Raw genomic sequence first — 13,868 nt, forward strand, 5'->3', positions numbered from 1 at the left:
CGCCCACCCCACGCCCGACGCCGACCCCGCCCTTCTTCCGGATGCCCGCCGCAGCCACGCCGGGCGGGGACCACTTCCGGCGCACCGCCCGCTCCCGTCGGGCCCCGCGGCCCCGCGGCATGCCGGGAGCTCGGGGACGGGGGCGCGCGGCCCGGTCGGCGGGCGCCCAGCGAGGGTGCCGAGCGCAGACCCTCTCCTCCCCGCTCGGGAGGCGGAGATGCAGCGCCGCGGCCCTTACCCGAGCGGGTGCGAGGGCGACGAAACCGGCCTCCCGCCACCGCCTTTAACCACCGCCTGCTGCTGCGGAGAGGCGGCGCCGCCCGCTCCCGGACGCCCAGCGATGCCGGCCTCAGCGAACGCCGGCCGGGGCGGGGCGCCGTCGTGCTCCTGATTGGCTGGCTGCGCGGGGCCGCCTCGCTCGCAGACGCCGAGGGGCCGGGCGGGAAAGGCCAGCTGTGGCCGGCGGGGATTGGCGGAGGGACCCGGGACTTACACGCCTCTCCCCGACGTTGGTGGGCTGGTGGGTGGGGCGGCCGGGCTGGGCCCCGCGGAGGGGCAACTCGTGATTGGCCGGCGCGCTTTCCCTGCGGCTCTGGCGATTGGCGGCTGGCCGGGTGCGCGGCGCTGATTGGGCGGCAGCCCGCCTTGGTCCCGCCCCGCCGCCGGGGTTGACTGGCGGAAGGGGAAGTGGGGGGGCAGGCGGCGGTGGGAAGATGGCGTACCAGAGCCTCCGGCTGGAGTACCTGCAGATCCCGCCGGTCAGCCGCGCCTACACCACCGCCTGCGTCCTCACCACCGCCGCCGTGGTGAGCAGCTGCAGCGCCAGCCTCTCTGTCCGCGCTGCGCCCCACCGGGGCCTCGGGGAAGCCCAGAGGGCTTGGCCTCCGGGGTGGGTGGAGGCGTACGGGGCTCTCGCTGGGGTCCAGGGCGGCCTATCCAGTGAGCCGAGAAGGGAGTGCTGCCCGTGAGGGCTGGAGGGTCAGGGCTGCGGGCTGGTTTCCGAGAGCGGAAGGCCGGACCCGCAGCAGCTCGGCGCTGCGGGAGCCGCCCACCCAGAAAACGTGTCTGAGAAGGCAGGCGCTGGGCGGGTGGTACGGTGGTGCCTGGTGGGGAGAAGGTCCGCTCAGTGAGGAAACTCAGACGTCGAGGACAGAAGGGGGGAAGTTTCCGGCAGGGAAGAGAGTCCGGGTACAGAGACCGCCTGGAAGCGCCCAGCCCTGCCGGCGGCGGCGTCTTCAGTCTCGGTTCTCGGGGGAGCTGGGTTGCTTCGCACAGCTGTTTGAGGCGGGGGCCGGGCGGTGGGCAGATGCGTGGCCGCCGCTTCTCCTTGCCCTGGATCTAGGATAGCAGCACCTGCCCCCCTTGCCTTCAGGTCAGCATCAGCTACCGCAGCATAGAACAAAGTTTTATCTTGGTGTCAGGCATAAGGGGTACAGAAGATTGTACGATTTCTGCAGAATCCTTTACCGACCACTTCCATGCGCCTAAGAAGAAAAGCCTTAAAGGATTCAGCCAGAGTGACTGGGAGTTGGAAGCTGCTAGACCTACTGATCTTTTGTTGTAGATGATGTTTTGTTTGTTGGTCGATTTGCTTTAAGAAGCTCTTTTCTTTTTCAGCAGTTGGAATTGATCACACCTTTTCAGTTGTACTTCAATCCTGAATTAATCTTTAAACACTTTCAAGTAAGTGGTCCATCACAACCACAGCTCATGTTTCAGTTGTTAAACTTGTTTTTCATACTTTTTGGTAGCAGATCCTTCCATGTGTTATCAAAAAAGAATTCAGTGGGAATATTTGATTGTCTCATTGTGGGGGGGGGGGGGGAGGGTGGTAATAAAGATGTGATCCTGCATCCTGATTGGGCTTCAGAATCACCTAGGGAACTTTGAAGAGATTCTCAGGTTCCTCATCATGTACCAAAACCGCAATCAACCAAGGGTAGGAATTAAGAATCTGTATTTTATTGGTAAAGTTCCCTGCATGGTTTTAATTTGATGTGTCCAGTTCCTGTATGTAGAAATTACTGGCTCAGAGTTAATATTGTAGTTGGAGAGGAGACTGAACAGCCCAGGGAGAGCCTCAGAGGATGCCCTCTGTTGTCCACGTAACACATCGGTGTTATCACCACCGTCCAGTTCAGAAACTCGACTCTGTTAGTGCTTTTAGATTGATCCGTCTTCCAGGGATCAGATGGTATTAACAAAATCCAAAAGACTGACTCCTTAAACAACATGCCAGTTTATTAGATTCTAGTAGGAGCTAGTCCTTTCCAGTAATTAGAATGCTCAAAGAAAGGTGTGTTTTCCTGCTCCAGGATGATCAGATAACCTGCTGTTGGAGGGGGAGAAGGACCAAGAGTCAGTAATTTTCCTCTGTCGAATGTGTGTCATTCACCTTACACCCACTGAGCTCCAGCTTTTGTGTAGCTTCTCAGATTCACCCTCCTCTGTGTCCCCAGGGTATCTGTAAATACTTCCTTTAGAGCATCTCTCGCTTTGTACTTGCACTTAATTAGATGTTTGTCTCCTCGATAAGTTGGGGACTCTCAAATCCTGGAGGCAGTTAGTATGTAGAACTGAATTATTTCACCTTTGTTTCCAATTCTGAAGAATTGAATGATGCACAAGGCAGTCCTGTGGACTCTTGTCACTGCCTTCGTCCTTCACTGCTCACCTGGCCTTTGCTGGGCACTGTAGCTCCATCCAAGCATTGCTTCCTGTTAACATGCTTGGCTCGATTTTGCCTGGGGTTAAACTCTTGATGACACCATGTATCCGCATTTGGAGCCGGGATTTCCAGGCCTGGATTCAGAGTCTCCCCGTACAAGTTCCCTTGGGCAGGCCGTTTTCATGCTCTCCAAGTGTCCCCATTTCCTCCTGTGTGACATGGGGATGGGAGCACCAGCCTGTGTCTCACGGGGTTATTAGGATCACACAAGATTATAGATTGTGCTAAAACATTTTAAAATGTGAAGTTCTCTCCCATCGTGAGTAGTTGTTTTTATTGTGGGTGTGGATGGGTTGGGTAGGGAAAAGTGTATCAGGGTTTCCAACATGAAAACGAGTGTCCTGGTATCTGCCGATGAGACTAATTATTAGAGCATTAGAGCTTTACTTGTAGGGAGTTGGCTGTTTGCTCAGACTAGAACTTGAGTGTTCTAGAATTACTCTTTCCTCTGGATGTTTCTTAGGGACTAATATAGAAACATTTCTTGGCAATTTAAGTGAGGCCTCTGGAGTTTCTCTGTGGCCTCTCAAGACTGCTCGTTAGATTCTGACACTAGACACACGAAAGCCCTGGTTTCTGTTCTGCGAATTAACGTCGTCGTTCCATCCAGCTTTTCCCATAATTCGCCTGACCATATGGTCCGGGCTTTTTTTTTTTTTTTTTTTTTTTAAGACAACGACAATTTCAAGTTTTCTGTCCTATTATTTGCAGATTTCAGGGGCCGAGTGATACCTTTCAGACTTCCAACTGGAAACAGCACAGAAATCCAGTGTCAGATCACGTGCACCCCACTTTCTGGTTCAGATCATAATGTCGCTTACTCATGGCCTTTCACACCACTGCAACCCCAGGATATGTCTTTTGTCTTAATGTGGAAATGTTTCCTAGTATGTTTTACTTAATGTGTCTTTTCTCGATTTTTTTCTTTTAACAGATATGGAGGCTAATCACCAATTTCTTATTTTTTGGTCCAGTGGGATTCAATTTTTTATTTAACATGATTTTTCTGTATCCTTTATCAAGTGGGGTTAGCATAAAACCTGGAGGTTTGCTTAGGGAATACAATGTAAGTTGAAGCTTCTGATGCTGCTGGTTTTGTTACTCTCCTAACTGACTTCTGGGTGCTGGGTCTGTGGTAGAGATTAGCTGGTCAGAAAGTCCTGTTTGAGGGTGTTTGTCGGTTCCTGTTTGTTCTGATGGGAGGTATTCACCCGAAGAATGAGTACACTACTGCCCATAAATCCCTTACAAATCAGATCGAGGGAGAGCAGTGGATTCTTTGAGGCATATTTGCAACATAACATCAGCAGGTACCCGAATATGGTGATGAGTCCCAGAGTGTCGGCACAGGACTGGGAGCGGCTTTCTGGGGACTGGAGAACGTGAGGGCTCCCTGGGTCTTGTTCGGGTCCTACTGGCTGGACAGACCATGCCATATGTCTGCCTGGCAGGCCACGTGCTGCTTGTTGCAAGGGGAAGAGGGATGCTCTGGCCAGGTGGTAATTGGGCCCCCTGAACGGGGCATTCCTCTTCTACCTGACCCTCTGGATTGAGAGGGGAGTTACAGCTCAGCTCGTGTGCAGGAGACGGGGCCTTGTTGGGGTGACAGGATCCCTGCCCGATGGATTCCTGTGTGTCCTGTGTGATACGCCATCCTGGTAAGTTTTTAATAATGAAATATTTTCCTCATGATGCGTCTTTATTAACCGAGGTATAGAAATGCCGAGTCTGCCTGGCCTGCAAAAGTAGATGCTCACGCGAGGCTTCTTGCCGGGCGTTTCTTCCAAGTTGGGCTGTGAAAAAACAAGGGTGGCTCAGGTCGTGGTGGGGCTGTGTCCGGGAAAGACGACCCAGCTTGGAAAGGTTTCCTGAGTCCCTGCAAGCACGTGTGTGCGGCCTCGGGCTTCGCTCCCCAGTCGGGAGCCGTGTGTGTACCGTGTGGAGCTGGTCTTCACCTCGCCCGAAACACCGGGTGGAAGGGACATCCCCACACTGCCCTGCGTGGACACGCTCGCGGAAGCGAAGGCTTGGCTTCGAACGGCTAACGCGGAGCCCAGTGTACTGCAGCCATACGTTAAACTTGACTTTCTTCCCACTTGTGTGCTTACCATTTTCTTAACTTGGAACTTAAGATACCGCTACTGTCGAATGCTAGAAGAAGGCTCTTTCCGAGGTCGGACAGCAGACTTTGTATTTATGTTCCTTTTTGGTGGATTCTTAATGACCGTATCCTTCAACAAAAAGAGCAAATACGGGAAAACGCTCACGAACACCCTCTGTCTTGCCAAAGGCCTCCAGCTGTCTTCCACAGTCCGCTAGATAAGCTCAGCACACGGATGGGGCGGCCCTCCTGACCATCGGTGCGGGCACTGTGGCCGCTTCCCAGCCTGCGCTCCGTGACTGCGTCTGAGCCTCGGGGTGGGTGAGTCAGAGGGTCGTTTAGCAGTAACAGGTGGGTCACTGCCACAACTTCAGATGGAGGACTGTCCATGCGTGTACGGTTGGTTGGTTGGTTTTAGAGAGAGTTTGTTGTTGGGGAGAGGGTGACCTCAGCCAAAACCGAGTCAGACACCTAACGGACTGAGCCACCCCGGGTTCCCCTCGATGTGTGTACTTTTAAACTAAGTTGGTGAGACATTCGGTCGCTATCGAAACTGATAATTAGTATAATTTAGACTTGAACGTAGTCTGGTCTGACAAGATGGTTTGGCTCCGGCTGGCTTTACTCACCTCTTAAAGGTGCTAATGGTGAGTGAAATTTAATGTAATTATTGACCAAGGAATTATTATATGTTCCAAATAGTTGAGAACTTCATGGAAACAGGATATTACTGGGAGGCAGCTGTAGTCCAGATGTTTTGGCCTACACACATTTTTGCCTGGTTGCTCTGGGTAATTATTTTCAGGCTTTCTTTTCCTCTAAAGATTAATGACTGTGGGACTTCCCTACGTCAGACCTCTGTTAGAACACAGCCCTTCGTTCTCTTCTCTCGCTCAGCCTTCCCCGTTACACGTGTGATGTTGAGGTTTTCCTTAACGCTACCTGCTAGCTTTTTGGTTTGTTTGTGAGCTTAGTTTTCCTGGGCCAGGCCTTTACGATCATGCTCGTCTACGTGTGGAGCCGAAGGAACCCGTATGTGCGCATGAACTTCTTCGGCCTTCTCAACTTCCAGGCCCCCTTTCTGCCCTGGGTGCTCATGGGCTTTTCCTTGTTGCTGGGGAACTCGATCATTGTGGACCTCCTGGGTAAGCGTCTTCATTGCTATTGTTCCTATTACTTGGCGTGTGAACTTACTCTGCCACTGATTTTTATGTCTGGCACTCACATATGGCTGTCTTGGGATTATTTGGTGGTTATAGGCTCAAAGATTACAATATCCTTTAATTCTAAGTAATTATATTGACATTTCTTCCTAAATGTATGGAATTTATGTTGGCAGATCCACCTGCAGTCAAAGTTTTCATCCTCTCCTTCATTCTTTGTTTCTGGGCGACTCTAGGCATTGCAGTTGGACACATATATTTTTTCTTGGAAGACGTATTTCCCAATCAGCCTGGTGGCATCAGAATTCTGAAAACACCGTCTATTTTGTGAGTATTGGACATCAGGTTGCACGTTCCTTGCAGGTAATGCGGGCCAGGGTCCGTGATCTGTGTTTCCACGGGGCTCCCATAGCTCCTGGCGCTCGTCATTCGGGTCAGTCAGTATTCGCAGATTGAGCCACGGGCTGCAGTGGATGAGCATCTGGATTGGGTCGGAGCGGACGGTGCCAGAGTCCTGCAGGAGCGAGCTCCACGAGCTCGGGGTGTCCTGAGGGTGACGTGGCAGGCTGCCCGCTGAGCGCCAGCCTCTCGTGTCCCCGGGTGGAGCCTGCGGGGTCCCGGAGAGCCGCTGTCTGAGCTTACAGAGGCGAGGTGGCGCAATGGGTGAAACTGACCACAAGGACGTTTCTAGTGGTGGGATTTCTGGCCTTCCAGAAAATAAGGAGAGCTAAAAGCCGTGAGGCAGACTGGGAACCAGGTGTAGGCTGATCCTCTGTGTGACATTAAGAAAGTCCGTCTCCGTCTTGCCCCTCGCTTTCCTGAGAGTGGAGCTTTGGTTTATGGGACCTCTTCCTACTCCAGAAGGTTGTGTCCTTGAGACCTGCTGCATTTAGAAGGAGTAAAATGTGAGTGTTTATTATAAAATGTTGGTTGTCAAATAGTTAAGCAAAGCAGAGATTACAACTCGCCATAATCCTCCCACTTAGCGGGAACAGTGGCTGTTATTGTTGACCTTTTGATACATATTCTTCCATCTTTTGCTGTGTGGGTGCTAAATTTCTAAAAACTCTCGTAAGCTCCTTTTCGATGTCATACGTGGTAATTGTTTTTCCGTCACAAATGCCCTACGGAACCACACCAGCACCGCGGACTCCTCCCTTTTACCGACAGTTGCCGAATCAGTGCGGCTTTCCTTGGGTGGCACACGTCCGTGACTGTTTGCGACGGCTGCACTCCTGGAAGGGGGCTTGCTCTGTTGTTTATTCACGAGTCGCCACCCAGAATGGATGCTCAGGTTGACGTTTCTGCCAGCCACGTAGAGCGTCCCTTTCCCCACAGCCTTGTCCGACACGGGAGGGTGGTTTACTTTTTCCTGGGGGGAGAGCTGTAAGATGCCGTCTCGTTTTATGGGTTGGTTTGTTTACGATTTTGTGATTTTTTTTTTTGAGATTTTATTTATTTGACACAGAGAGGGAGACACAGCGAGAGAGGGAACACAAGCAGGGGGAGCGGGAGAGGGAGAAGCGGGCTTCCCACCGAGCAGGGAGCCCGACGCGGGGCTCGATCCCAGGACCTGGGATCATGACCTGAGCCGAAGGCAGATGCTTAACGACTGAGCCACCCAGGTGCCCCGATTTTATGATTTTATTTTGGAAACAGTTTCAGACTTACAGAAAATTACAAACCCTTCAAAGGACTTTTTATTCCTTAGGTGTTTGAAACTAAACTGCCCATCAAATGCCCCATGACCCACCCCCATGAACATGTATTTTCCATGAAGAAGGACGTTTTCCTACATAGTCACAATCAGGAAAAGCCTGAGTCCTCAGAGCCCAGCCACGCCTGGCCGTTGTTCCAGGAGGCACTCTTGCAGGAAGAGTCCAGCTCAGGCCCAGGTGTCGCACTGGCTTGTCACGCCTCTTCGTCTCTGCCAGGGTGGAACAGCTCCTGCGTCTCGCCTTGCCGTCGTGGCCCTCACGTTTCTGTGGATTCTTGGCCCCTTCTGTAGGATGTCCCGCCACTGGGTTTGCCTAGCGTCCCTGACGTTGAGCTTCAGGTGTCGCGTCCTTGGCAGGACTGTCAGAGAAGTGACCCTGTGCCCTTCTCCCCCACGGCTGCCAGCACCGGGTTTCTGGGCACCGATCTTCACAGTGGCGGTCGTCGCTCTGATGATTAAGGTCACCATACGGCTGCTTCCATCCACCCGCGGGTGTTCGAGAGCCGCCTGTGGTCTTGCACGTAGAGGGGTCTGTGCCGTTTGCTGAGATGCACGTAGCGCCCCCATTCTCACTGACACTGAGGGACCTGACCCTGTGGTCATTGCTCTCTCCACCTATTTAGTGAGCCCCGTGCGTAACCAGCCTCTCATCACGGTGCTGCCCACCCGCCCCCCGCTTGGACGCCTTCTCGTCCTGCTCTGCCCGCACCCCCGTGGTGGCTGCCCTCTTCAGGGAATGCCCGCCTGAAGCCTCCTCAGGCTTCACCACGCTGCACCAGGCCCGTCCATGGGTGTGCGCCCTACACCACTGGGATGTCCCTCCAACCCCCGTCCAGCTTGGGGCCACCAGGCCCCACTTCCCTGCTCGCGTGCCCACGTTGTTCTGTCCCGTGCCTGTTCGGGAAGTAGAAGCGGCCTCGCTGTTTAACTTGCTTTCTTTTCGTTTTTACAAAAGTGAACGTGTTCATGTTTATTGGCCTTTTGGATTTCCTTTTTGAATCGCCTCTTCAGCCCTGTATTTTTCTGCCGGTGTGTGTTTGCTTTTATTGTTAGTTTGTAAGAATTCAAGCGGCTCATGCCGAAGTATAGATGCTTTTCCTGACCCCACTATAAGATGGAAGTTTTTGGATACGTTTCTAATGGTACCAGCCGTGGGCACTGTCATTAGAAACACGGATGCAAAGAGCAGATGCTGTTTTAATGGTCAGTTCTCTAAGGGGAACTTGAATGACCGTCTAACGGGATTTTAAAAGTCTTTTGGACACTGACTGCCCTTTCCTGTGATCTGCGTAATTTTTCTTGGAATGATTTGTGAGGTTTTTTTTAACTTCAGTTGTGATAAAATCTATGTAACATGAAATGTGTCCCGTTACGCAGCTCAGATGTGCCATTCCGTAACATTACTGCTCTCACGTTGTGTTTCTGTGACCCCGTCCATCCTTCAGCTCTCGAGCCTGCCAAAGTGAACTCTGTCCTCAGGAACACGCTCCGTCCCCGCCTCAGCAGTGACGGCACTGCTCCCGGTCCCTCACACGTGGAATCCCACAGTGTCTGCCCCGTGTCTGGCTGTTGGAGCACGTGTTCTCAGGGCTCATCCACGATGTCGCGGGAGTCAGAACCTCCTTCCTTTTTAAGGCTGAATACTATCCCGTTGTGTGGACGGACCCTTTTCTTGATCCATCCATCTGCCAGTGGGTACGGGGCAATACCTTGGTTGTGGAGAGACCTTCGTGATAAATTCATGGAAAATCAGGTTATAAAACAATAGTGTGATCTAACTTTTGTTACACACAGAAAAGTTGTGGAAGAATGATGACAACACCCACAGTGATTTCTCTCTGGAGATCAAGGATGTCTGTGTATATTTTGTGTTTTCTCTACAACTAACATGTATTGCTTTCATAGTAAAAAAAAAAAAAAAATAGTCCTGGAGGTAAAGCATTAACGCAAACGTGAAATGATTGTGAAACTTTTTTAGCGCGATGACGTTCTGGTAGGTGGGTGTAATGTTTGTCCTTTGGTGGGGGCCCCGGGGGACCTTCTCGAGGTGACTACAGGACTAAGTGATCTCTGTTGCCTTTTAGGAAGGCTATTTTTGATACACCAGATGAGGATCCAAATTACAATCCACTACCTGAAGAGCGGCCAGGAGGCTTCGCCTGGGGTGAGGGCCAGCGCCTTGGCGGCTAAAGCGGCAGGTGCCAACCACGAGACCCAGCTGGGAAGGACTTGGTGGCACACCCATTGGGATTCTTTTAGCCTTTGTGTCATGAAAGTGTGGACGCTTTTGACGGCTTGGCAGGTTTGAACTCCAGAAGCACTTTATGGAATGGTACACTAACGGATCCAAACGCACTCGGAGCGGCCGGTCGGACCGGCCCTGGCAGCGTGATCTCTCTGAGCCGGACCGCCGCCAGCCACCACGCCCCCGCGCGCTCGAGCTCTGGGGACTCATCCAGAGCTCCCTCCTCCTCTTTGATAGACGAGGCCGTGGGTAAATGGAAGTTTCAGAGAGGACACAATAAAACTGAGTTCCATCTCTCTCACTGAACGAAAGCTTTTGTGTGTGATCTTTTGAGTGACCACATGGGTTCTGGCCCTGCTGCGCAGGCCTGGGCTCACGGCAGCTCCGGGCCCGCTGGTCCCAGCCTCACAGCTTTCAACGGGCTTGCATGCCAGGATGGAAGGCCGTGGCCGTGCACACAGCTTACTCATGCACAGCACCAGCTCCAGTAGGAAGAAGATGGGCTGGTGGTGTCCAGAGAGCTGTTCTCCGTCTGGGTTTTGCGAAACTGCCAGTTGTCGCATGCGGGAAAAACAGGGCAGGTAGGGTGGCTCTTGCCACGGCAGGGCTAAGGAGGGCCGGCTCAGGGCTCACGTGGCATCTTAGCGACTCTGCTTGTGTTTCTCCATTAAGAACTCTCCAGGGAAAGACACTTCATGCCCACCCTCCTGGACAACAGCAGATCGGTTTTAGACTTGGGGTGTTGACTTTGGAGCCAGATGAACAGGTACCTGTTAGGCAGGAGTCCGTGGGTCCTGGGCTGGTTTCACATGGGTCATTTTGCTTAATGAAAAGCCCACCAGCTTTTCAGAGCCAAGCACGTGGTTTACCTTCGCCATCAGGTAGAAATTAGACACGGTCCAGAGGAGGAGACACTTGATGCCCGTGATTCCATGAAGACCTGTCCAAATATTAATTTCCCTGGGCCTCGGCAGGTTTGCTCTCAAAGGGTCTAAGTCGTTGAGAGAACCCACAGGCATGAAGTGGACCCCCGTAGGGAAGAGACGGTTGCAGATGGTTTTAGCAAACGGGACGGAGGTGTGGACCGTTTGCCCGGTAGTCGCAGCTTGGGTAAGTGGTAGCTCTTCCAGAGAGAGATTTCCCTCAGAGAGATGAGCACGGGGTTCAGAGTAAGGGGGGATCGTCGGGGGGACGGGGAAGTAGAAAGTATTTGAATGTCTTCCCATGGCTCTTGCGTAAGTGATGGAAACTAAGACCGATGTTGGACGTGCTGCTGGTCAGTAACTTGGAACACGGGTGTTGCAACTTTATGGAACGTGTTCGTGGGACGGCTTTTTTCTAAGCAATGAAAAAAAAAAGCTTGAAATGCCAATCTGAGAACGTACAATCTTTATGGGATTCTTAAATTTTATCACGTCTTATCTCTGTTCAAAAAAGCATGAATTTAATTAGGGATTTTTATTGTTTTGTTTTGCTTTTTTATTTTTTACTTTTTTTATTAAGTTCAATTAGCCAACATGTAGTACGTTATTACTTTTTGGTGTAATAATTAGGGTTTTTAAAATGATCTATTTAGGGTCTAGCAATAGGTTTCTCTGGTTTTAAGTAGAGAATGTCTGTACATATTGATGACAGTAGAACAGGAAACCAATTCGGAATTGGTGGCCTAACTAAATGTGGTCAGTGGTGGGATTTTCATTTCCGTGTTGTTACAGGATGAGAATTCTGAGGATGCCGCTCCGTGCCCCTCGGCCGTGACCTGGGCAGTGGTGACCCCGATCACCGACCTCCCCACACGCGAGGCGGGCCCCTGCTGTGATCCCTCGCCCTGCGCCGCCTGCCTGGGCGTGAGGAAAGCCCCTTCTCCCCCAGCTCCCCGTCTCCGTCCTGACTCCCTACAGAACACGCTGCTCTTCCGTTGTGCAGTGAGAACTGATAGTCGGGATTTTGTGCGCCGTTTCCCCGACACACCTGGATTCTACCAGTAATACCGGAAGCACACCTGAGTGAGGCAGAGTTTGCTGTTGGAGGAATGTCACAGAGGCTCGTTAGAGAACGACGGACGAGGACCTCGCATCTCCCTAGGAGACAGATTTTCTGTACGTTTTGGTGTGTTTTCTTCACTAGGTATTTCTGTTCGAGTCTCTCTTCCATGTGTCCTTTCTTCTGTCCCTCCTGTGGGTCCCGTTGCCTTTCCCACCTCGTGTGTGGTCTCTCCCCATGCAGAGCAGAGTGCCAAGCCCTGGGTCTTGGCAGTGAAGCCCCCCTCCCCCCGTGTGGGACCCGTGGAAACCTGGGGACACTGAGCTGTTGGGTGAGGAGCTCCTGGAATTGTCGCGTCTCCCTGACAGCCGGGCTCGGACAGGTGAGTGCTGTCTGTGTTGCTGGTTGCGACACCGTGGGGTTCTCCATGCTGTAGGACTGTCCCTGAAGCTACTCCCGTTATCTCATGAGTTTGCGTTAAAGTTGTTTAACTTGACACGGACAAGCCCCTTCTCTGCTCCAAAGTCCGCGGTGACTTCTTAGCCCCCAAATCCAATGCGTTCTGTTTGTCCCTAGCAGGGAGGGACTGAGGTCTCTTCTTAGACTGGCCCCGTTGCTGGCGCCTCAGGAAGTCCTGACCCTGAGGCCTCCTTCCCGGTCTCTCTCTGGGTCCCTATCAAGCTTCAAGTCTGTACAACACACTCTCACACCAAATGACAAATTGTCTTGCACCGCTCCTGGCTGGTCCACGGACGTGAGTCTTGCCTCCCACGTGGGAATGCGCGCCCCGGAAGGGGCAGGTCCACATCCCCGAGTCCTGTCTCCACCGCAGTGCCTGGCACAGGGCTGGGCACACGGGTGCTGAGCAAACACTCTACTGATCAGCAGACTGTTACTGGTATTTTTAACTATACAGGGACTAACGTATGTGCACACACACCCGTACCCAGCGCCTGAGGCTCCGCGGCGTCTGAAAGTGGGGTGGGGCCGAAGTGAGCCTGTGGCGCTCCCCCCAGCCGACCGGCAACGCCAGCCGGCCACCTGCTGGGAGCTCCTGGGAAGAACAGAAGGTCCAGAGAGCGTCCCGGAGCGCTTAAAAATGAAACGTGTCTGACAACTCCCCTCTTGGAAGAAGAGCCCTGACATTCTTGGAATGGTTATCTTACGATCGCCTGCATGGGGAAGCCACTTACCCACAAGAGACTGCCTTCGGAGGGCCCGCAGACTTCAGACTCCTCCCGTGGGGGGTGGGCGACATGCACAACACTGGCTGGGACCTGCCGAGAATTTTAGGCGTCAACACCCCTCCCACAGGGCCGGGAGGCTGCAGCACAGCAGGGTCCCTGGGCCAAAGACGGGGGATGAGTCACCCACGTGTGCGGTTTATTTTGCCTGCACCATTTTTTTAAAATTGGAGCCAACGTTTACAATGGGCCGATTTCACAGGAAAATCTTCCCTTGGGGCTTTTCTTGAAAAAATGGGAAGATCCGGCAATCCCGGGCCTGCCTGGCTGCTACTGTCTAGACATGACAGCTCGCGGCTGCTTCTCGGGATGGGGCATGGGCTCCTCCAAGAAGCCACTTCCCTCGTTTATGTTCCGACCTAGACTCTCGCAATCATGGGTACACGGGTCTCCTCGAGGAGGTTATTCTGGAAAGCACCTGGGGAAAAAGGACGGATGTCTGTCTGTTACAGACGCAAGGTCCACAATCTGAGAGTCAACATTTAGTTATTGCTGTGATGTGAACGTTTGTGTCCCCCCAAAACTCCTATGTCGATGTGATGGTGTTAGGAGGTGGGGCCTTCGGGAGGGGCCCTCACGATGAGATGAAGGCCTTATCAAACCGCCGCAGAGAGATCCCTGGTCCCTACCTTGCTGTGAGGACAGGGCAGCGAGCAGTAGCCACGAACCACATGAGCCACGAGCCAC

The 13,868-nt window shown here is 52.8% G+C and overlaps 2 protein-coding genes across 5 annotated transcripts in view; one reads left to right on the top strand and one right to left on the bottom strand.

Annotated features, from left to right (window-relative positions):
* Nucleotides 1-324, bottom strand: part of MIS12 (MIS12 kinetochore complex component) — a 4,443-nt gene extending 4,119 nt beyond the window's left edge. The window contains exon 1 of the mRNA XM_021694633.2: nucleotides 239-324. The gene's annotated coding sequence lies outside the window, so the exon portion shown is untranslated. The remainder of the gene's footprint in view (nucleotides 1-238) is intronic.
* DERL2 (derlin 2) lies at nucleotides 111-10,255 on the top strand. Of its 4 annotated transcripts, none has more exons than XM_021694632.2 (7): nucleotides 111-806; nucleotides 1,618-1,683; nucleotides 3,663-3,736; nucleotides 4,861-4,954; nucleotides 5,779-5,974; nucleotides 6,229-6,319; nucleotides 9,794-10,255. In XM_021694632.2, exons 1-7 carry the CDS (start codon nucleotides 714-716, stop codon nucleotides 9,897-9,899), a joined length of 720 nt encoding a protein of 239 aa, XP_021550307.1. In that variant the 5' UTR covers nucleotides 111-713; the 3' UTR covers nucleotides 9,900-10,255. The 4 variants fall into 4 exon arrangements, with proteins under 4 accessions (XP_021550307.1, XP_044777464.1, XP_044777467.1 ...); XM_044921529.1 differs by having other exon boundaries at nucleotides 9,798-10,255; XM_044921532.1 differs by having other exon boundaries at nucleotides 1,621-1,683.
* Nucleotides 10,256-13,868: the final 3,613 nt, after the last annotated feature.

The sequence above is a fragment of the Neomonachus schauinslandi genome, chromosome 15, assembly GCF_002201575.2.
Source record: "Neomonachus schauinslandi chromosome 15, ASM220157v2, whole genome shotgun sequence".
NCBI lineage: Eukaryota > Metazoa > Chordata > Mammalia > Carnivora > Phocidae > Neomonachus > Neomonachus schauinslandi.

Excerpts from the sequence above, each read along its gene's own strand:
- DERL2 (XM_044921529.1), top strand. The coding sequence starts at position 714 with ATGGCGTACCAGAGCCTCCGGCTGGAGTACCTGCAGATCCCGCCGGTC. Across the intron at positions 4,955-5,778 it reads TTGGTGGATTCTTAATGACC|CTTTTTGGTTTGTTTGTGAG; the intron begins GTATCCTTCAAC and ends GCTACCTGCTAG. Across the intron at positions 5,975-6,228 it reads GATCATTGTGGACCTCCTGG|GCATTGCAGTTGGACACATA; the intron begins GTAAGCGTCTTC and ends GGGCGACTCTAG.